General features: G+C 49.2%; 1 protein-coding gene across 2 annotated transcripts in view; it reads right to left on the reverse strand.

The window, feature by feature from the left end:
- Nucleotides 1–5,457: 5,457 nt before the first annotated feature.
- CFAP52 (cilia and flagella associated protein 52) overlaps nucleotides 5,458–24,263 on the reverse strand; it is a 36,975-nt gene continuing 18,169 nt past the window's right edge. Inside the window, exons 8-14 of one of the 2 annotated variants that reach the window (XM_073606988.1) lie at nucleotides 23,413–23,580; nucleotides 22,166–22,314; nucleotides 19,739–19,884; nucleotides 17,507–17,658; nucleotides 15,303–15,405; nucleotides 12,633–12,744; nucleotides 5,458–9,991 (exon numbers count right to left, since the gene is read on the reverse strand). In XM_073606988.1, coding sequence (XP_073463089.1) covers nucleotides 9,816–9,991; nucleotides 12,633–12,744; nucleotides 15,303–15,405; nucleotides 17,507–17,658; nucleotides 19,739–19,884; nucleotides 22,166–22,314; nucleotides 23,413–23,580 — 1,006 coding nt within the window. In that variant the 3' untranslated portion in view covers nucleotides 5,458–9,815. Of the gene's footprint in view, nucleotides 9,992–12,632; nucleotides 12,745–15,302; nucleotides 15,406–17,506; nucleotides 17,659–19,738; nucleotides 19,885–22,165; nucleotides 22,315–23,412; nucleotides 23,584–24,263 lie in introns of both variants that reach the window. The other variant, XM_073606987.1, reaches the window with a different exon arrangement.

Here is a 24,263-nt window from a genome sequence, read left to right on the forward strand (position 1 = left end):
GTTTGGCCATAAACATGAACACCGGGCCAACCAGATAATTCATGTTGCTGGAGAAGCTGATGGACGGGGGGGGGGGGGGGGGGGTGAGATCAGGCTGAACCTGTCCAACCACCTTCCCTAATATACACCCAGCAGCCAATCCCCGGTCTCTATACATGATCGGATGAATCCCATTGGCTGGTCTGAACAAGGCTGGACCCTTTAATAACTCAGATCTATTACTCTTTGAATTGCCGGTTAAACCTCTTATCTCCGCAGCCACTAATCCCGTACAATGACCCATTGTTATCCAGATCCTGCAAAAACAATCGTTTCCCCCGATCCCGAGGTCAGCGAGTGACATCACCAGGAAATCTCCACCAATGGATAGGAAACCCTTACAGGAGAAGTTCCTGCCCCTCCCACCTGGGCTGCCAACGTCTCCTCTGCCCGATCTTCTCCCCTCAACAACAACCGATAAGTTTATTCCTCCTAAGAATCCTCCTCACATTTATTACATTATTTTCCCATCTCAATGCTGCTGATCTCCTGCAGCCTCTTTCAGCCACTTCCCGTCTACATGCACTTCAGCATCGGCTGCACATCATTGCTCTGGACTGGCTTCCTGATGTTGTGTGTGCCGAGTATATCAGGAGAGGAGAGTTATAGAGGAAGGAGCAGAGTCCTCCAGCGGTGCAGAGTATTTCAGGAGAGGAGAGTTATAGAGGAAGAAGCAGAGTCCTCCAGCAGTGCAGAGTATTTCAGGAGAGGAGAGTTATAGAGGAAGGAGCAGAGTCCTCCTGCAGAGCAGAGTATTTCAGGATAGGAGAGTTATAGAGGAAGGAGAAGAGTCCTCCAGCAGAGTATTTCAGGAGAGGAGAGTTATAGAGGAAGGAGCAGAGTCCTCCAGCAGTGCAGAGTATTTCAGGAGAGGAGAGTTATAGAGGAAGGAGCAGAGTCCTCCAGCAGAGTATTTCAGGAGAGGAGAGTTATAGAGGAAGGAGCAGAGTCCTCCAGCAGTGCAGAGTATTTCAGGAGAGGAGAGTTATAGAGGAAGGAGCAGAGTCCTCCAGCAGTGCAGAGTATTTCAGGAGAGGAGAGTTATAGAGGAAGGAGCAGAGTCCTCCAGCAGTGCAGAGTATTTCAGGAGAGGAGAGTTATAGAGGAAGGAGCAGAGTCCTCTAGCAGAGCAGAGTATTTCAGGAGAGGAGAGTTATAGAGGAAGGAGCAGAGTCCTCCAGCAGAGTATTTCAGGAGAGGAGAGTTATAGAGGAAGGAGCAGAGTCCTCCAGCAGAGCAGAGTATTTCAGGAGAGGAGAGTTATAGAGGAAGGAGCAGAGTCCTCCAGCAGTGCAGAGTATTTCAGGAGAGGAGAGTTATAGAGGAAGGAGCAGAGTCCTCTAGCAGAGCAGAGTATTTCAGGAGAGGAGAGTTATAGAGGAAGGAGCAGAGTCCTCCAGCAGAGTATTTCAGGAGAGGAGAGTTATAGAGGAAGGAGCAGAGTCCTCCAGCAGAGCAGAGTATTTCAGGAGAGGAGAGTTATAAAGGAAGGAGAGGAGTCCTCCAGCAGTGCAGAGTATTTCAGGAGAGGAGAGTTATAAAGGAAGGAGAGGAGTCCTCCAGCCGAGTATTTCAGGAGAGGAGAGTTATAGAGGAAGGAGCAGAGTCCTCCAGCAGTGCAGAGTATTTCAGGAGAGGAGAGTTATAAAGGAAGGAGAGGAGTCCTCCAGCAGTGCAGAGTATTTCAGGAGAGGAGAGTTGTAGAGGAAGGAGCAGAGTCCTCCAGCAGGGCAGAGTATTTCAGGAGAGGAGAGTTATAGAGGAAGGAGAGGAGTCCTCCAGCAGAGCAGAGTATTTCAGGAGAGGAGAGTAAACCTTCGCAGAAAACGATTGTTGATTCATTCTTGCTGTCTGTGTGTATGGTACAAAGCTCGCTGCACCTCACCCATATCAGATGTTTAATTAGGAAGTAATAAAAATATTTGTCATTATTAAATATGGTGATATGTTATGACATCATAGTGAATGTATACAGATTGACCTAACTAAAAGGCATTATACATCAAACATACAGTCAGCTCAGGGGTGTGGCAGAAACTATATAGAAGTTGTTTGATCGTCTAATCTCTTCATCAGTCATTAATCACCATTGTTTTCTTTAGTAATAGGTTCAGGTTGTTAATAATGCTAATGAATGTCAGGCGATGTAAAGCATGTAAAGGCTGATTGAATCAGATGCCATCTAGTGGTGAGATTCCATAATGCACTTCTGCTGTGAAATTCAAATTTTGCTGCAGTTTCTCTTTTTTTTGAAACTTTTTTTTTTATTCTTTCATCCCAGCTATTCATTATCTTCTGTATTTCATTATATATGTCATCCATGTACATTGCTGTTCTTGAGTTTAAAGCGTAAACCCCAACAATTAACTTCTCTTATGTATTTGCTCTCCGTTGCTCCGTTTAATATACCCTTGAAAGTGTTTGGTTATACCAGTGATCGCAAAACTGCAGCCCGGGGGCACTATTTCATCCACTGACACCAATGATGGGGCACTATTTCATCCACTGACACCAATGATGGGGCACTATTCCTCCCACTGACATCAATGATGGGGCACTATTCCTCCCACTGACACCAATGATGTGGCACTATTCCTCCCACTGATACCAATGATGGGGCACTATTCCTCCCACTGACACCAATGATGGGGCACCTCCCACTGACACCAATGATGGGGCACTATTTCTCCCACTGACACCAATGATGGGGCACTATTCCTCCCACTGATACCAATGATGGGGCACTATTCCTCCCACTGACACCAATGATGGGGCATTATTCCTCCCACTGATACCAATGATGGGGCACTATTCCTCCCACTGACACCAATGATGGGGCACTATTCCTCCCACTGATACCAATGATGGGACACTATTCCTCCCACTCACACCAATGATGGGGCACTATTCCTCCCACTGACACCAATGATGGGGCACTATTCCTCCCACTGACACCAATGATGGGGCATTATTCCTCCCACTGACACCAATGATGGGACACTATTCCTCCCACTGACACCAATGATGGGGCACTATTCCTCCCACTGACACCAATGATGGGGCACTATTCCTCCCACTGATACCAATGATGGGGCACTATTCCTCCCACTGATACCAATGATGGGGCACTATTCCTCCCACTGATACCAATGATGGGGCACTATTCCTCCCACTGATACCAATGATGGGACACTATTCCTCCCACTGATACCCATGATGGGGCACTATTCCTCCCACTGACACCAATGATGTGGCACTATTCCTCCCACTGATACCAATGATGGGGCACTATTCCTCCCACTGATACCAATGATGGGGCACTATTCCTCCCACTGACACCAATGATGGGGCATTATTCCTCCCACTGATACCAATGATGGGGCACTATTCCTCCCACTGACACCAATGATGGGGCACTATTCCTCCCACTGATACCAATGATGGGACACTATTCCTCCCACTCACACCAATGATGGGGCACTATTCCTCCCACTGACACCAATGATGGGGCACTATTCCTCCCACTGATACCAATGATGGGGCACTATTCCTCCCACTGACACCAATGATGGGGCATTATTCCTCCCACTGACACCAATGATGGGACACTATTCCTCCCACTGACACCAAAGATGGGGCACTATTCCTCCCACTGACACCAATGATGGGGCACTATTCCTCCCACTGATACCAATGATGGGACACTATTCCTCCCACTGATACCAATGATGGGGCACTATTCCTCCCACTGATACCAATGATGGGGCACTATTCCTCCCACTGACACCAATGATGGGGCACCTCCCACTGACACCAATGATGGGGCACTATTTCTCCCACTGACACCAATGATGGGGCACTATTCCTCCCACTGATACCAATGATGGGGCACTATTCCTCCCACTGACACCAATGATGGGGCATTATTCCTCCCACTGATACCAATGATGGGGCACTATTCCTCCCACTGATACCAATGATGGGACACTATTCCTCCCACTGACACCAATGATGGGGCACTATTCCTCCCACTGACACCAATGATGGGGCACTATTCCTCCCACTGACACCAATGATGGGGCAATGTTTTTTCCGACTGCCGCTGGAACCTTTTCTACTCCAAATGGCCACAGTGCTGGCCCTTTGTTTAGAAAAAGGGAGATGGGAGAGGTGGAGGAGACCGAGGAAGGAGAAAGGGAGAGGAGAGGGAGAGTGGCGAGGGAGAGGGGAGAGGAGAGAGGGGAGAGGGGGAGAGGAGAGGGGGGAGAGGGGGAGAGGAGAGAGAGGAGAGAGGGGGAGAGGAGAGAGGGGAGAGAGAGTGGGAGAGAGGAGAGTGGGAGAGGAGAGAAGGGGAGAGAGAGGAGAGAGTGGGAGAGGAGAGAAGGGGAGAGAGAGGAGAGAGGGGGAGAGGAGAGAGGGGCGAGAGGGCAGAGAGGGAAGGGGGGAGGGGAGAGGGGGAGAGGGGAGAGAGGGGGGAGAGAGGGGAGAGGAGAGAAGGGAGAGGGGGAGAGGAGAGAGGGGAGAGGGGGAGAGAGGAGAGAGAGTGGGAGAGAGGAGAGAGTGGAGAGGGGGAGGGAGGAGAGAAGGAGAGGAGAGAGGGGGAGAGGGGAGAGGAGGGGGGGGAGAGGAGAGAGGGGAGAGAGGGGAGAGGAGAGAGGGGGAGTGGAGAGGGGGAGAGGGGAGAGGGGAGAGGAGAGAGGGGAAATGGGGAGAGAGGGGGAGAGGAGGGGAGAGGAGAAAGGGGCGAGAGGGCAGAGAGGGAAAGGGGGAGGGGAGAGGGGGAGAGAGGAGAGGGGTAGAGGGGGAGAGGGGAGAGGGGAGAGGGGAGAGGAGAGAGGGGCGAGAGGGCAGAGAGGGAAAGGGGGAGGGGAGAGGAGGAGAGGGGTAGAGGGGGAGAGGGGAGAGAGAGGAGAGGAAAGGAAAAAGGAAAATGAGAGAGGGAGAGGAAAGAGGAAAAGGTGAGAGGGAGAGAAAAGAGGGAGAGGGGAGAGGAGAGGATCTTTAAATTGATTTTCTAAAGTGTGAAGTCAAGAGAAAACATCTAATCATGTGCAAGATAGTGAAAAAAAAAAAAAAGAAATTCTCTTGCCCTCATTGGGACACACTTGTCACCTCACTGCAGTTCACAGATTTTTGGGGAATCCGGTTACAAGAGAGAAAAAAGATATAAAAAGAGGGTCGGGTATGAGAGAAAAAAGAGGGGCAAAAAGGGAACGGAAAGAAGCAGAGCGACTGATTGGGTGAAGGGAAGAAGGGGGAGGAAGGACAGGAATCTTCTCACTATCTCCTGTATGGTGATATCGCCCTCTTGTGGCAGTCAAATGGAAGGCAATTTCACCCTCTTGTACTAGGAGAGCTTATTACAGCAGAAGCAAAAAATCATTTTGTAGTATTCCAGGAATAAAAGATCACCAAATATATAACAAAGGAGAAAATATTTATTTAACAGTAAAACAATCGGCAAATGGCTCAGGAAACAATAAACGATAATCTGCAGATGGTCACACTGGAGAACGTTCTGGTGACATGTTCCTAGCGGGGGGGGGGGGGGGGTGATGTAAAGATGTGCAGTTTGGGCCGACAGCAAAGCAAAGCATTGATAAAAAGTCCGGACACCCCGTGCGGTCAGAACGGCGCAGTGCGGTCATCTCTCAGAACGTTCGACTTGTATAGATTATATTTAGAGACAGACAGGATTTCAGAGTTTGGTGGACATTGCAGAAAATAATAAATAATTGCTTCTCGTGTTTTTTTTTCAGATTCTCCGGTAATAAAATCTCCGCATTATGAGGGGCTCCCACCATCCCTGTGCTGTGCTCATTATGAGGGGCCCCCACCATCCATGTGCTGTGCTCATTATGAGGGGCTCCCACCATCCCTGTGCTGTGCTCATTATGAGGGGCCCCCACCATCCCTGTGCTGTGCTCATTATGAGGGGCTCCCACCATCCCTGTGCTGTGTTCATTATGAGGGGCTCCCACCATCCCTGTGCTGTGCTTATTATGAGGGGCTCCCACCATCCCTGTGCTGTGCTTATTATGAGGGGCTCCCACCATCCCTGTGCTCATTATGAGGGGCTCCCACCATCCCTGTGCTGTGCTCATTATGAGGGGCTCCCCCCATCCCTGTGCTGTGCTCATTATGAGGGGCTCCCACCATCCCTGTGCTGTGCTCATTATGAGGGGCTCCCACCATCCCTGTGCTGTGCTCATTATGAGGGGCCCCCATCATCCCTGTGCTGTGCTCATTATGAGGGGCTCCCACCATCCCTGTGCTGTGCTCATTATGAGGGGCTCCCACCATCCCTGTGCTGTGCTCATTATGAGGGGCTCCCACCATCCCTGTGCTGTGCTTATTATGAGGGGCTCCCACCATCCCTGTGCTGTGCTCATTATGAGGGGCTCCCACCATCCCTGTGCTGTGCTCATTATGAGGGGCTCCCACCATCCCTGTGCTGTGCTCATTATGAGGGGCTCCCACCATCCCTGTGCTGTGCTCATTATGAGGGGCTCCCACCATCCCTGTGCTCATTATGAGGGGCTCCCACCATCCCTGTGCTGTGCTCATTATGAGGGGCTCCCACCATCCCTGTGCTGTGCTCATTATGAGGGGCTCCCACCATCCCTGTGCTGTGCTCATTATGAGGGGCTCCCACCATCCCTGTGCTGTGCTCATTATGAGGGGCTCCCACCATCCCTGTGCTCATTATGAGGGGCTCCCACCATCCTGTGCTGTGATGACTTCCTGGGTTTTTAGTTTCATCATAACGAATAATCGTAATTATCATGACAATAATAAAACGATATTAATGGACATTTCAAGTGAGAATCTCCAGCACTCAACATTTCCGGGGTGCGTCGGTTGCCTAAGTCTCCCCATTGGCTGTTGTGGTTCCCCTCCCCTAAGCTGTTACATCATAGTGTGACTATTGACCTGAGGGATGCACTAGGGATGTGAGAGCTGGAAGGAGGAGGAGCCACTAGGGGCAGCGATGAGACGCAGGGCATCCGACACACCCGGAAGCACTGGGTGCTGAGGAGTCTTCTTGAAATGCTGCATGGGATTGGACGCAACTGGAGGCACTAATGATAAGTAACGGAATTGTAATTTTTAAAGCTGCGTTTGTTTAAACTGGAACTGCTATAAGAGCAAACTCAATAATGACGCACAGGATGCCGTCTGTCATTCACAGTCTGTTTTTCCTTTTCTGAGTCCTCCTTATAACGTTGGTTTTATTACCCGTTGATCCTGCCAGTAGATCTGGTATTTGTTCACTTCCTGCAGCCGGGCCAAGCTGTCCAGCAAAGACGGCAGTTGCGGCGGTTGGGACAAACCATATAACACTGCAGGGGGTGCTTATAACAGTAAAACCGGCCATAGATGGATCGAATCTCACAGTTCAGCAGGCCGAGATTCGATCCATTTATGGTCAGGCTGGTTGTAGAGAAGTTGATCAATCGATTGACTTAAGTACAACCAGCCTGATGGATTTCCTTTGTGATTACTGCCGGCGGCCATAGCTGCCAGCAGTGATCATTGTGTTGTGCCGGTAGGGAAGACTCCCCCCCCCAAGTGTTGATTTCCCCATCAACCCTGACTGCAGGTTGCATGAAATAAAATTGCATCATCTATGGCTTGCTTTAGTTTTCCTCCCATAATCCATGCTGGGAGGTTAACTGTCTCCTGTCTAAATTGGCCCCAGTATATGTAAGCATGTGGGGGAGGGGCCTTAGATTGTAACCTCCTTGAAGACAAGGACTGTACAATATGTAAAACACGGCATAAATGGTTGGCGCTATATAAATACTTGTAATAGTAATAACGTCCATCTAGAACTGGCCTGTCTACAGGGTGACAACACTGCTGTGGTGTTAATGCAGAATGAATATTATAGAAAGTGGCTGGAAAAATAAGGACTAATGACCCTACTGGCAGGATCAGTGCCAGAACAAGATCATCCAGTGCCCAGGGCAAAGATGCCAAATTTTACCCCCCCCCCAATTCATTGTGTGTGAGTCTATGAGGAAGAGGGGGAGACAGAGCACAGCCTGCACCTCATCCCGGCTCTCTTCTCCTCTCCCAGTGCTGGGCTGACAGAAGTAGTGATGCCGTTGTTACTACTCCTGTCAGCCTTATAGTAGAAGGAACTTGCAGTGTCCCCATCCCTACAATATACGCTGTGCCCAGAGAAGCTGCCCATTCTGCCCACCCCTTATCCCGGCCCTGGGCAGGATCATTCCTTCTGCCCACCCCTTGTCCCGGCCCATGGCAGGATCGCCCCTTCTGCCCACCCCTTATTCTGGCCCTGGGGAGGATCGCTCCTTCTGCCCACCCCTTGTCCTGGCCCTGGGCAGGATTGTTCCTTCTGCTCACCCCTTGTCCCGGACCCGGGCAGGATTGTTCCTTCTGCCCACCCCTTATTCCAGCCCTGGGGAGGATCGCTCCTTCTGCCCATCCCTTGTCCCGGCCCAGGGCAGGATCGTTCATTCTGCTCACCCCTTGTCCTGGCCCTGGGCATGATTGTTGCTTCTGCTAACCTGTTGTCCCGGCCCAGGGCAGGATCGCCCCTTTTGCCCACCCCTTATTCTGGCCCTGGGCAGGATCGCTCCTTCTGCCCACCCCTTGTCCATGCCCTGGGCATAATTGTTGCTTCTGCTCACCCGTTGTCCTGGCCCTGGGCAAGATAACCCCTTCTGCCCACCCCCCCTCATTCCGGCCCTGTGGAGAAACGCTTCTTCTGCCCACCCCTTGTCCTGGCCCTGGGCAGGATTGTTCCTTCTGCTCACCCCTTGTCCCGGACCCGGGCAGGATTGTTCCTTCTGCCCACCCCTTATTCCAGCCCTGGGGAGGATCGCTCCTTCTGCCCATCCCTTGTCCCGGCCCAGGGCAGGATCGTTCATTCTGCTCACCCCTTGTCCTGGCCCTGGGCATGATTGTTGCTTCTGCTCACCTGTTGTCCCGGCCCAGGGCAGGATCGCCCCTTTTGCCCACCCCTTATTCTGGCCCTGGGCAGGATCGCTCCTTCTGCCCACCCCTTGTCCATGCCCTGGGCATAATTGTTGCTTCTGCTCACCCGTTGTCCTGGCCCTGGGCAGGATAACCCCTTCTGCCCACCCCTTATTCCAGCCCTGGGGAGGATCGCTCCTTCTGCCCACCCCTTGTCCCGGCCCAGGGCAGGATCGTTCATTCTGCTCACCCCTTGTCCCAGCCCAGGGCAGGATCGCCCCTTCTGCCCACCCCTTATTCTGGCCCTGGAGAGGATTGCTCCTTCTGCCCACCCCTTGTCCATGCCCTGGGCATGATTGTTGCTTCTGCTCACCCGTTGTCCTGGCCAGGATCGCCCCTTCTGCCCACCCCCCTCATTTCGGCCCTGTGGAGGACCGCTTCTTCTGCCCACCCCTTGTCCCAGCCCTGGGGAGAATCACTCATTCTGCCCACCCCTTGTCCCAGGCCCTGGGCAGGATTGTTCTTTTTGCCCCCCCCTTATCCCGGCCCTGGGCAAGATCTATCCTTCTGCTCATCCCATGTCCTGGTCAGGATCGCTCCTTTTTCTGCCAATCCCTTATTCCGGCCCTGGGCAGGATCAACAGATAATAAAACAATCTTACAGGGGGACTCGGGAAAACAAAATCCGCCGTGTTGATGCTACTGATAGAATCCATCATATACATCCTTTTTATTTTGCTCGGAGTTACACCTTAATCTTTGTAAAAATAATGACAACGTCTTTTTGAAGGTCCACCATGTTAAACAATGAGATATCGGCTGAGGGCCGTCTAGATGGGATAGGGGTATTTCCAGCGCAGAATTGCCCCGTCATTGCTGACGCTGATGATGTATTTGGAGAGGGGGCAGATCTTTATCCGGCTGATACTGCCGCTGTGTCCGATGCCCACTTGGGTCGCCTCGCCCTCGTTGTAATCCCAAACTTTCACCAGTTTGTCATCCCCACCTGGAAGAGAGAAAAGAAGAGAAGATAACGGGATTTTCTGCTCTGACTAGAAGCTGGCAGGGAATGCTGAGATCTGTAGTCCTTCAGCGGCTGAGGGGGGGGGGCAGCATTTTAACGCACATGGTCACTGGTCCTTGGATTTTTGGTTGATTTTTACTTAGGTATTATAATTGGGTTTTGGTTGGACCTAGGAGGGTTCCAATGACCAGATTTAACCGCAGACGTTTGTGCCTTCACCATAATGGTTGCCTCCCCTCCCCCTCCGAATATCACTTCATTCTATATGATGGGGAATCCATAGCGGTGGTGGGACGCCATCTTCTGACTTTGTATTGGCCACGGACAGAACTGGACATTCTGATGCCGAGGCCTTCAAGCAGAACTCAACCCATCGATTTGAACTTTTTCTCAAAGCTGTTACATTCAAGGCATGCCATGAATTATAACTGTCACAGTTGCTTGTGCTCGCAACCAAACTGTCAAGCCATAAAAGTGGCTGATGTCATAACGGATCACATGTGCAGCGCCATGGTAACTGCAGATCAAACTGAGGCTAAGATGGCAACTTCCTTGGCTGGAATGTAGAGGATCACTTTAAAGTGTGTGTGAAACCGAACAATGAACTTCACTTGATGGCTCTTTTGGTCTGTTATACCAAAACCTTTTTTTTTATCTGTTGTATCTAAAATCTGATAAGATGTAATACATTAGATATGACTAAGAGCCAATAAACACTGTTGCATTGTGTTGGTGGCAGCCCGTCCAATGTGGGCGACGGGCACCCCCCCCCCCTGACATCTCCGCCGCCCTCCCTATTCATGTGCCCGCCCCTTTCAGGACGCCGGACACATGAAATACTATGGCGGGGATAGGCGGGGGATGTGTATTTTGAAGCACATGATTGGAGCCAGAGGCTCTAATAGGCTTCAAAACAGGGTGAGTATAGAGCGTAGAGCACTGCGTCCCGATCCAACCCTGTTGTGTGACATTTTCACTATTTTCACACAAACGTTCCTCCCTGCCAGTCAGCAGGCAGGTCAGTGACACCCGGCTCCCGATTGGCAAAAGCATTAGGCGATCCTATTGGATGCCTAACGATTTGGTGAAAGAGGAGACGAGCGGACACAGGAGCCACGCTTCCCGCTGAGGAGGAGAGCCGCCGAGGAAGAGAGCTGCCGATGAAGAGAGTCGCCGAGGAAGAGACGAGAGCTGCCGAGGAAGAGACGAGAGTCGCCGAGGAAGAGAGCTGCCGAGGAGGAGAGCCGCCGAGGAAGAGACGAGAGCCGCCGAGGAAGAGAGCCGCCGAGGAAGAGAGCCGCTGAGGAAGAGAGCCACCAAGGAAGAGACGAGAGCCGCCGAGGAAGAGAGCTGCTGAGGAAGAGAGCCACCGAGGAAGAGACGAGAGCCGCCGAGGAAGAGAGCCGCTGAGGAAGAGACGAGAGCCGCCGAGGAAGAGACGAGAGCCACCGAGGAAAAGAGCCGCCGAGGAAGAGACGAGAGCCGCCGAGAAAAAGAGCAGCCAAGGAAGAGACGAGAGCCGCTGAGGAAGAGACGAGACCTGCCGAGGAAGGGACGAGAGCCGCCGAGGAAGGGACGAGAGCCGCCGAGGAAGAGACGAGAGCCGCCGAGGAAGAGACGAGAGCCACCGAGAAAAAGAGCCGCAGAGGAAGAGACGAGAGCCGCTGAGGAAGAGACGAGACCCGCCGAGGAAGGGACGAGAGCCGCTGAGGAAGGGACGAGAGCCGCCGAGGAAGGGACGAGAGCCGCTGAGGAAAAGAGCCGCCGAGGAAGAGACGAGAGCCACCGAGGAAGAGACGAGAGCCGCCGAGGAAGAGACGAGACCCGCCGAGGAAGGGACGAGAGCCGCCGAGGAAAAGAGTCGCCGAGGAAGAGACGAGAGCCACCGAGGAAGAGACGAGAGCCGCTGAGGAAGAGACGAGACCCGCCGAGGAAGGGACGAGAGCCGCCGAGGAAGAGACGAGAGCCGTTGAGGAAAAGAGCCGCCGAGGAAGAGACGAGAGCCACCGAGGAAGAGACGAGACCCGCCGAGGAAAAGAGCCACCAAAAAAGAAGAGCCGCCGAGGAGGAGAGCCGCCGAGGAAGAGATGAGAGCCACCAAGGAAGAGAGCCACTGAGGAGAAGAGCCACCAAAATGAAGAGCCGCTGAGGAGAGCCACTGAGGAAGAGACAAGAGCTGCCGAGGAAGAGATGAGAGCCGCCGAGGAAGAGAGCTGCCTAGGAGAAGAGCCACTAAGAAGAAGAGCCGCCGAGGAAGAGACGAGAGCCGCCGAGGAAGAGATGAGAGCCACCGAGGAAGAGAGCCGCCTAGGAGAAGAGCCACTAAGAAGAAGAGCCGCCAAGGAGGAGAGCCCCGTCACTCCAGGAGAGGAGCGGTAAGTGCTGCCGGACCAGGCACGTGCGGGGGGTTAGTGAAGTGACAGCCGAGCCTGGCTGCATTTGACTGGCACAAGTGGCTGCATATGATGGGCACAGTGAGGCTGCAGTTGATGGGGGGGGGGGGGTCAGTATTTTTCAGTTTGTTTGTGCCCCCCCAAAATTTTGAGCACCAGCCGCCACTGGCCGGTGGTCAGAAAGGGTCCTCCAATCAGCACACAGTATACTGCAATGGAAATGATGTTACCTGTCACAAAGTGACTTCCGCTGTCACTTATGTCCATTCCATTGATGGCACCAGACATGGATCCCTCCAGACCTCTTATTGGCGAGCCATCGAACACTTCCCAGTACCCGATCTGCAAAGAAAACATTCAATCAGACACTGTTTACTTTACTAGCAATGAAAAGTGAACAAATATGTAAAGACAAAACCTTTCTTTTTAAATTTGAATAGATTGTGGAAGGATTAGACCCCTGGCAGGTTTTTATTGCTGTCTGTCCCTAGTGGGGGGTAGGGAGGTGGGTTTGACCCTCTCTATTTGTACTGGTGACCAATGTCCTTGAGACAGACAATAAGGGAAAATCTTACAGCTGTGTTCTGGTGATGATCTAAGAAGTTATTTTCCCTCAGTTTGGGGAAATGTTCTTGCTGTGTCTCCAGGACATGGAATTGAGGGGAATCTCCCAGCGTGACACAGGCAGCTAAAAATAATCTAATTGTGTTTTTTCTTCTTTATTTTTTACAAACTAAAAAAAAAAAAAAATAGCTATCCATACACTTAAAAAAAATATCATTTTATGAATGTGATTAACCGTAGCACCATCTAGTGGCCATAATGTGGAATTTTCCTGGAAGAAGTGCCCTGGACTCCCTATACAGCAGGGGGGAGGCAACCTGGGACCATCCAGTTGTTGTGGCACTACATTTCCCATGAGGCATTGCAAGGCTGGCAGTTACAATTACTCCCAGAGGCATGATGGGACTTGTAGTTCTGAAACAGCTGGAGGGCCCCCAGGTTGCCTCCCCCTGCTGTACAGTACCAGGGGTCTCCAAACTTCCTAAACAAAGGGCCAGTTTATGCCTTTCAAACTTAAGGAGGGCCGGACTGTAGCCAGCGGGTGTAGAAAATGCCCCGGCATCAAAGGGCGTCAACAATGTCTAAGGTTTGGTGGTCAGTGGGATTTAAAAAATGTGTTCAGTAGGAGGAGGAATAGTGCCCCATCATTGGTATTAGTGGCAGGAATAGTGTCCCATCATTGGTGTCAGTGGGAGGAATAGTGCCCCATCATTGGTATTAGTGGCAGGAATAGTGCCCCATCATTGGTATCAATGGGAGGAATAGTGCCCCATCATTGGTATTAGTGGCAGGAATAGTGCCCCATCATTGATATTAGTGGCAGGAATAGTGCCCCATCATTGGTATCAGTGGGAGGAATAGTGTCCCATCATTGGTAATAGTGGGAGGAATAGTGTCCCATCATTGGTAATAGTGGGAGGAATAGTGTCCCATCATTGGTAATAGTGGGAGGAATAGTGTCCCATCATTGGTATCAGTGGGAGGAATAGTGTCCCATCATTGGTATCAGTGGGAGGAATAGTGTCCCATCATTGGTATCAGTGGGAGGAATAGTGCCCCATCATTGGTATCAGTGGGAGGAATAGTGTCCCATCATTGGTGTCAGTGGGAGGAATAGTGTCCCATCATTGGTATCAGTGGGAGGAATAGTGTCCCATCATTGGTATCAGTGGGAGGAATAGTGTCCCATTGTTGATGTCAGTGGGAGGAATAGTGCCCCATCATTGGTAATAGTGGGAGGAATGGTGTCCCATTGTTGATGTCAGTGAAAGGAATGGTGCCTCATTGTTAATGTCAGTAGAGGGAATAGTGCTTCAAGAGCCGGACAACAGCAAGCGAAGGGCCACAATTTGGTGACCACTGCCCTATATCCATCTTAAAGAGGAACTGCACTCTGCTCACATAATTTGTAATAAAAACATCTTTGCCGCTCTGAAGCTTCCCTCCAACCACTTTGCATATTATTTTATATATACTGTGATTCTGTACTTGCCAAATATGCTGCAGAAATCTCCCTCCACTGAGTCTGGCTGCAGCCATTTTAACTGTGGGCAGCTGAAGCTGCTGCCTGTTCACTTCCTGGATTTACACAAAGGCACACCTCCAGCTCTGCAGCTCTCATTGACCCTCTTATGATCCCCCCCTCCCTGCCTGGCAAACTTTCACGAGAGTAAGAGCTGTGCATGATGTCATAAGTCTAGGCCAATGACCAGACAAGAAACAGGAAGTGGGCTGTATTGTATAATTAACGAAAACTCGTTAAACATTATTTTTCCGAATATTAGTAAATTAGAAATGAGAAAATCTGAAATAAAAACAAATTATTAAATGATAGGTATTGGAATTTCCTTTCAAATTTGGCTGTTAGTGAACGTAACGAATACGAATTTCTCCAAAGTTACGAATTATCTGAAATAACGAATGCCGAACGTAACTAATTAATAATAACAATAATAATAATATTATTAATAATAAAAACTTTTTATATTTATAATTAATTTTTTTTCCGTTCCATTTGTTTAGATGCGGCATTCGATATTTCGGATCATTTGTAACTTCGGATAAATTTGTATTCGTTACGTTCACTAATTCCAATACCTATAATTTAATAGTTAGATTTTATTAGTTAGTTATTATTTAGAATTTTCATTCTTTTGAATTTTCGGATTTTCAAATTTACGAATTGCGATCATAACAAAAGACCCGAAAAAAGAAAGAAGAAAAAAAAGGAATGACACTAAAACGAACACATTTTTGCACACATCTATTTCTCAGTATTCATCTTTCTTCTCCCTTCTCCCTTGCACTGTAGATACAGATAAGTCTCATGGTTGTACCTTTCTGTCAGTGCCGCTGGTGATGATCTGGAACTCCTCGGGGTGGTAGCAGACGCAGCGGAACAATGTATTGGATAGGATCATCTGTTTCCGTATAAACCTCCTGCAAGGACAGAACAGAGAGGGGTGTCAGCTGTCCCATATTGTCAGAGAAGGGTACCTAGGCTCTCCTGTTTTGTAGCATCATAGCAGTATATCTGCAGTATGAGATCATCTAGGGCACTGCATCCTCTGACTGCTAGTCTCACCAGATCTGGAGTGAGAATTGCTGGTGACACAACTATGCTGTTCTCCTTGCTGGAGAGGAAGCTGTACCTGAGGACCCAAAAGTGCACGGACCTCCCTGCTTCTTCATCCATTCTGTAGATCTGTGCCTCCTCCACCCCCTCTGCTGCTTCTTCATCACCAGATCACCAGTCAGGGGGAGGGGGGGGCAGATCTGATATTAGGAAGCAAAGCCCTACCATGATGACCCCCCCCCTACACAGAGACAGTAGTGGAGAACAGACCAGCTGTAGGGAGATTAGAGGCTATACTAGTGACTTGTCCTCTGCTTGCCTTTTACTGAGCTCAGTCCCCACAGTTCAGGTCCCCTATAAAGCACGTCCCGGGATAAACACACAACTGATATTCATAAGTGCTTTAGCTGGCAAAATATTCTGTGTTCTGTTCAGCCAGTCATATAATTCCCACTACACTGACAAACCCCCCAAACATTGAATGACACCGCCACTGGTGGTTCAGGAGCTTCACATTCACATCAAGTAGCAGGACACGGTCCATTGGCACCAAAATCGAAGAGGCCAAAAGTATCCCCTCCACCACGGGCTGTGAACTTCACCTGCGTAAGTTGCAGGTCCTGCCATTCCCCCCCCCCCCCTTGCTGAAGCCCCCAAGATGACCGTTCCCTTTGCCTATCCTTTAGCCCAGCTTTCACATTGCAGAGCCCCTCACTGTCCTCTCCATTCATGTAAGCTAAACATTCTCCCCCTCCAACCCCCAGTGCTTGAAACATGTTGGTTAGTCAGAAGTTTGAAAATCTCTGTATGTATTCAGTACTTCTGATGTCAGAAGGACTTGTTAATGTCCTCCTAGGGAAGTCCTAAATGCAGTGCACAGAGAACAAATATCTTAGGCTGTTTGGAATCCTGGTTGGGATCTGCCCAGGGGTGGACTGACAACTCATGGGGCCCCTGGGCAATAGGAGATTATGGGGCCCCCGGGCAATAGGAGAAGATTATGGGGCCCCCCGGGCAATAGGAGATTATGGGGCCCCCGGGCAATAGGAGAAGATTATGGGGCCCCCGGGCAAAAGGAAATTATAGGGCCCCCAGGCAATAGATTATGGGGCCACACTGTATACACACACACACAATATACACACACAGAATACACACACAGACATACAGTATACACACACAGAATACACACACACTGAAAAGGTACTGGAGAGGCGGGGCAGCTATAATCTTTGGATTTTAGAAAAACACAGATTTTTACATACTGTCCCTGGTTTTATTGAGGCTGGCAACCCTGATGGGGCCCCTTAGTGGCATGGGGCCCTCGGGCAGTTCCCGAGTGCCTGAATGGTCAGTCCGCCCCTGGACCTGCCGGTGTTCTATTAGAAAGCCACTACCCATCAGAAAGTGCAACCGAAGTGACGTTCCATCGCGGCCATCTTGGTACACCCCACACTCGTCCGCAGTAAGTCTACCGTCTGAAGTTGCCAAGCGGACATCTTTTTACACCCACCAGAGTCTTGGATTTCACACTTATTTTTACCAATAAACAAATCTTATATAGTGAAATACAGAATTTAGAAATCCGTCAGACTGTTTTGATGTTGAATTTTAAAAGCAGCGGTGTTCTGTCAGATTAGCAAACCTGCAAAGCAGACTTGCTGATGCTTTTAAAATTCAACATCAGAACAGTCACACGGACTTTCAAATCCTGTATTTCACGATATAAGCTGAGTTTAGGTGTGAAATGCAAGACTCCGGTGGGTGTAAAAAGATGTCCACTTGCCGCCTTCTGACTGTAGGCTTACTGTGGCTGAGTGCGGGGTGTACCAAGATGGCCGCATCGGAACGTCACTTCCGTTAGATATTCTGATGGGTAGTGGCTTTTTGACAGGACACCGGCACTACCATAATGTTTGGCTCATGGACACACAAATAGGGTGGAAATATCGGTGAAGAACTGACACGAGGTCCCATATGATGCAGGCTCCGTCAGAGCTGGCGGTAACACACTCCCGGTTGTTGCCCTTCAGTTTGATGCAAGTTACCGCCGACTTGTGTTCTTTCATGGATTCTACGAGCCGCTGGCTTTCCCTGCCGATCTCCCACACTCTCACCTGCAGCACAAAATCGCAGCATAAAGTCATAGTTACCAAATGATGAAAATAAAGCTGAACCCTAGACTTACCTCGCTTCTCAATTCCCTGCAAATTGCATCTTCACAAAGAAAACATTTTGAACCTGCAGCAGCTTACTTGCTTTAATCTCCTGTCTGAATGACTTCAATTATCATCAATCCCTTCTCCTCTGACCTGTACTGTCATTGTCCACCTCTCACAGCTATTACCTTCCTTTGCCATCAATACAGTAATTTTGCTTCTGGGCATTATATGAAAGAACACATCTTAGCATCCCTTTAGATGTGCATGCTTCCTGGGTGGTGCATACTTTAACTGTGCAATCTACTGATCAGTTGCTTGATTACAAATCAAGCAACTTATCAACAGTTTGCACAGATAAAGCCTTCAGCACCCAGTGAGCAGCATGGATGCATGTCTAAAGAGATGTCAGGGATGTGTCCTCTCATATAACTTACTGTATAATGCTCAAGGCAAGGTGCCGTAATGTTTACAGAAGCCTGCAGACCACTCCCACCATACTCAATCTTAAGCCCGCCATAGACGCAGCGATTTTCTTTCCTGCAACCACGGGTCGCAGGAAAGAAAATAAACGGCTTGATTGCACCATCAACACAGTTAGTGTTGTTGGGGGAATCCCCCCCACGGAGCCATTGTGTTCTCCCAGTGCTAGCAATAATCGCATGTAAAATCTGACAGGCTGGTTGTACCCAAGTTGATCGATAAACTTGGGTACATTCAGTCTGCCTGCAGGAACTGGCCGAGTTTCAAACCGACTATGTCTGGCTTTACTATGAGCAAAGACCAGCAGACAGACCCGGTGATGACGTCACAGAGCTTCAAAATCGGTATCGGTAACAAAATGATCTGATTGAAAATGTTTTCATTGCATATCAATCGGGGGTCCTGGTATATACAGATACACCAGACTGTATGGCTAGCCTGATGACCTGACTTTTCTTTGCTGCAGTAAATCAACACAGCTGGGTCATCTCTCTGCCCTCAGCCTGTGATTGGAAAGTGAAGGAGCAGCGGAAGACTGATGAGGTCACTAATCAGCTCCAGGGGTGGCTGGTGCTGAAGATTTGGGGGAGGCGGCAAACAAGACACCCATCATCACCTCCCACGTTCGGTCCGTCTGTCGCTCGCTGGTCCATCCCCCCACCAGCCCTGCACTTACCCCATCTAGCAGCTTCAGCTCCTTCCCGCACCTCCTCTTCCTCGCCGGATTCACCCTGCGTCTCCAGCTTTCACGGCGACTTCATCCTCCGCAGCTTCTCTCCTCCTTCCATCGGTGGCCAATATGATCGATTCTCCTCTCGGCCAGGAGGAGAATCAGGAAGACAATAGTGAATATTCATTCACTTTTGTCACACAACTGGGTGGGCTCAGGGCACAGTGCTCTACGCCCTGAGCCCATCCTTTATTTAAGCCAATTAAATCCTCAGGCTCTAATCACATGCTTCGAAAAAAAAAACAACCCCATTGAAATCCATGCATCCAGTGCCCTGCATGTAGATTAGGGGCCAGACTCATGGATTAAGGCGCCCCGTATGGATGGGCTGCCACTGATGACCTCTTTCCTCCTGTAAGCATGCTCCATGTCTTTGCATTTCTGTCAAGTTTTTATATTTGTTTGTGACCCCGGTTAGGAAGATTTTCCCTTGCTTCCTGTCCCTGTGACACTTTTACAAACAATGGGCGGTGTGTCACTGGGACAGGAAGTAAATCAGCTATAAAAAACAATTTAACCCTTCTCAACTCTACTTAAAAATGTGCAGTAATACATCCATCTGACACTTTGTTCTCCTCTCCTATCAGCATACTCCTTGTACTGCAGCATAACCGATTGGCTCCTGGTGCTGCTACTTTCACTCGCTCTTTGAGCTCTGCTGTACTGGGTCTAACACCAGCTCACAATCATGTACTTATACTGCTTGTATTTAAAAAAAATGCATTTCATCATTTATTATTGGATATGCAGCTTTTTTTTGGGGGAGGGGTCTTTTATATCTGCCTGGAGTTCAGTGTTAAGTCCCCAGTGTCAGAGGTCACATACCTGTCCTTCCCCTCCTCCGCTCACAATCCTCTTGCAGTCGCTGGTCACTGCGATGGCGGTCACTCCCATGCTGTGGGCGTTTTCTATCTGGTACATGAGTCGTCCGCTTTCGGGTGTGAATGCTCGGATCTTTCCGTCATTCCAGGCTGTGGAAAAAACATTTTTTTATAATCTCTCCGTTTGATGCAATTAAAAAGGAGCATATATGTTATTTTATTTTACAGAGTCCATTCACATCAGTCCCTGCACCACAAGAGCTTACTATCTAATCCCTCTAACTCAGTCAAACAAGCACACACACTAATGTTGGGCTGGTTGGAACCTCCCAGAATGTGTGTGGGGTGCTGGAAAGAAAATAGTTTTACACTGAGGATGTTACCACTACAAGGTGGCAGTGATAAACACTGTGCTCCATGGATATTCCTTCAATCAGAGGGCAGATGGGACATCCCCTGCAGTGATAAACACTGTGCTCCATGGTTATTCCTCCAATCAGAGGGCAGATGGGACATCCCCTGCAGTGATAAACACTGTGCTCCATGGTTATTCCTCCAATCAGAGGAGAGATGGGACATCCCCTGCAGTGATAAACACTGTGCTCCATGGATATTCCTCCAATCAGAGGGCAGATGGGACATCCCCTGCAGTGATAAACACTGTGCTCCATGGTTATTCCTCCAATCAGAGGACAGATGGGACATCCCCTGCAGTGATAAACACTGTGCTCCATGGTTATTCCTCCAATCAGAGGAGAGATGGGACATCCCCTGCAGTGATAAACACTGTGCTCCATGGATATTCCTCCAATCAGAGGGCAGATGGGACATCCCCTGCAGTGATAAACACTGTGCTCCATGGTTATTCCTCCAATCAGAGGGCAGATGGGACATCCCCTGCAGTGATAAACACTGTGCTCCATGGTTATTCCTCCAATCAGAGGGCAGATGGGACATCCCCTGCAGTGATAAACACTGTGCTCCATGGTTATTCCTCCAATCAGAGGGCAGATGGGACATCCCCTGCAGTGATAAACACTGTGCTCCATGGTTATTCCTCCAATCAGAGGGCAGATGGGACATCCCCTGCAGTGATAAACACTGTGCTCCATGGTTATTCCTCCAATCAGAGGGCAGATGGGACATCCCCTGCAGTGCTAAACACTGTGCTCCATGGTTATTCCTCCAATCAGAGGAGAGATGGGACATCCCCTGCAGTGATAAACACTGTGCTCCATGGTTATTTCTCCAATCAGAGGAGAGATAAGACACCCCCTGCAGTGATAAACACTGTGCTCCATGGTTATTCCTCCAATCAGAGGAGAGATAAGACACCCCCTGCAGCGATAAACACTGTGCTCCATGGTTATTCCTCCAATCAGAGGAGAGATAAGACACCCCCTGCAGCGATAAACACTGTGCTCCATGGTTATTCCTCCAATCAGAGGACAGATGGGACATCCCCTGCAGTGATAAACACTGTGCTCCATGGTTATTCCTCCAATCAGAGGAGAGATGGGACATCCCCTGCAGTGATAAACACTGTGCTCCATGGGTATTCCTCCAATCAGAGGAGAGATGGGACATCCCCTGCAGTGATAAACACTGTGCTCCATGGTTATTCCTCCAATCAGAGGAGAGATGGGACATCCCCTGCAGTGATAAACACTGTGCTCCATGGTTATTCCTCCAATCAGAGGAGAGATGGGACATCCCCTGCAGTGATAAACACTGTGCTCCATGGTTATTCCTCCAATCAGAGGAGAGATGGGACATCCCCTGCAGTGATAAACACTGTGCTCCATGGTTATTCCTCCAATCAGAGGGCAGATGGGACATCCCCTGCAGTGATAAACACTGTGCTCCATGGTTATTCCTCCAATCAGAGGGCAGATGGGACATCCCCTGCAGTGCTAAACACTGTGCTCCATGGTTATTCCTCCAATCAGAGGAGAGATGGGACATCCCCTGCAGTGATAAACACTGTGCTCCATGGTTATTCCTCCAATCAGAGGAGAGATGGGACATCCCCTGCAGTGATAAACACTGTGCTCCATGGTTATTCCTCCAATCAGAGGAGAGATGGGACATCCCCTGCAGTGATAAACACTGTGCTCCATGGTTATTCCTCCAATCAGAGGAGAGATGGGACATCCCCTGCAGTGATAAACACTGTGCTCCATGGTTATTCCTCCAATCAGAGGAGAGATGGGACATCCCCTGCAGTGATAAACACTGTGCTCCATGGTTATTCCTCCAATCAGAGGAGAGATGGGACATCCCCTGCAGTGATAAACACTGTGCTCCATGGTTATTCCTCCAATCAGAGGGCAGATGGGACATCCCCCACATTACAGAACACTGTGTCCTACAATCATTCCTCCAATCAGAGAACATGAGGGACATCCCACTAACAGAACATTGGTCTCACCTGATAGGATGCTCTTGCCGTCTCTAGTAAATTCGATGGCGTTGCAGGTCATGTTGGGTATGGTGATCCGCAGCAGTTCCTTGTGGCTGGTTGTGTGCCAAACCCGGATGTCATTTTTGGCACACGTGGCAAAGAGCTCCGAAGTACCGCTGGAGAAAATAAAACCCGGGAAGGAAATATAAGTGCAAATTATGTTCTTGATAGAATCACATAATGGGACTAGAGCTCATTTAGATGTTAGGTTAGTGTTGGGGGGAGGGGCTTAGAGTGTAACTTTATGCAAAAAAAAAAAGGGACATATATGATGCAACCTGTCACAAAGCATTAAAACGGCCATTCCTGAATGCCCAGCTACACTCTACTGACATCACTCAATTCAAAAAAATATGTCCCACAATGCCAAAATCACAGTCCCTACTTGTGGACTAGCCGCTCTAACATCTTTGACCCAAAGTGGGCTACAAATAAGAATGCTTTGGGTGAAATGCGTCAGTATGGTCGGTGGGTTTTTACATTTTTCATTAAAATAATTCCTGGGGATCCTGCCATGAAAGGCCTTGTTCAGGCTCTTCCTGTTAAGAACACTTCGTCATTGTCTCCCAATCCTCACCCTGAACACTTCCTCCCAATGGAGACCACAAGTGGCTATTCCACCACACATTGCTGTACACAGGCATGGTCCACTGTTGTATAGGCGTGGCGACACAGGGTGTGTGAGATGTGCCTGGGCACACCCTAATCACCCCGTCTGGTGCAGATTCCCCCTGTTTGGACCCCTGATATTTTAGCAAAGCCCCCTAATGGGGCTCCAAAAAAAAAAAAATTGTGATAAAAAAATTAAAAAATTGTGATAAAAAAATAAAAAAAAGTGATAAAAAATAAAAAAAATGTGATAAAAAAATAAAAAAATTGTAAAAAATAATAAATACTAAAATAATAAAAATATAAACTACTGACACCATCAGTATATATATAAAAATAAAATTATATATATATATATACACATGCACACATATGTGTTTGAGCTTTGGGGGTGCACACCTATGCACTTTTATCACCATCAGGAAAGCCGCCTTGAGAAATGCCATGTAGTAGGCTGTGCCCAAAAGAGATTGGCAGTGCCCAGATGAAAGGATGAATAAATGGTAAATGTTGAGGATACACACAGATTTTTCAATCTAGAATATTATCATCTATGTCAGGATAATTACAGTATATATTTATATATTTAGAACACGCATACATACAAGGGGAAGACGATGTCATTGATGGCTTCGCTGTGACAAGTAGCTACGAGCTCCTCTTTAAATTCTGGATAGTTGAAGCGGTAGATCTGCGCCTGGGAGGTGCCCACAAAGAACTGGTGGCCCTGTCCTCGGAGGGTGATGGAGGTGATGGCCCCCTGCAGCTGGACCCTTCTAAGGGATGGAGAAGCACAGTCATACAACATTATTAGCTGTGTTATTTTTTATGAACTAGACAGTGCACAATTTTTTATGGGTTCAGCTTTAACCCTAGAGCAGCCCGGGTACCCCCCGAACCAACCCGGGTACCCCAGATCTCAGTGTGCTCTATTATTACTATATCAACTTCAGCTAAGCCTGTTAAAGGCAATAAACCTTACACTATATTGCCAAAAGTATTGGGACGCCTGCCTTTACACGCACATGAACTTTAATGGCATCCCAGTCTTCGTCCGTAGGGTTCAATATTGAGTTGGCTCCGCCCTTTGCAGCTATAACAGCTTCAACTCTTGTCTGTGTCTATGGGAAGGTTTGACCATTCCTCCAGTAGAGCATTTGTGAGGTCAGGCACTGATGTTGGACGAGAAGGCCTGGCTTGTAGTCTCCGCTCTAATCCATCCCAAAGGTGTTCTATCAGGTTGAGGTCAGGACTCTGTGCAGGCCAGTCAAGTTCCTCCACCCCAAACTCGCTCATCCATGTCTTTATGGACCTTGCTTTGTGCACTGGTCCAAATCATTTGGTGAAGGGGGGATTATGGTGTGGGGGTTGTTTTTCGGGGGTTGAGCTTGGCCCCTTTGTTCCAGTAATGGGAACTCCTAAGGCATCAGCATTCCAAGACATCCATGTCTTTATG

Source organism: Aquarana catesbeiana, linkage group LG12, assembly GCF_042186555.1.
Source record: "Aquarana catesbeiana isolate 2022-GZ linkage group LG12, ASM4218655v1, whole genome shotgun sequence".
In the NCBI taxonomy this organism is placed as follows: domain Eukaryota; kingdom Metazoa; phylum Chordata; class Amphibia; order Anura; family Ranidae; genus Aquarana; species Aquarana catesbeiana.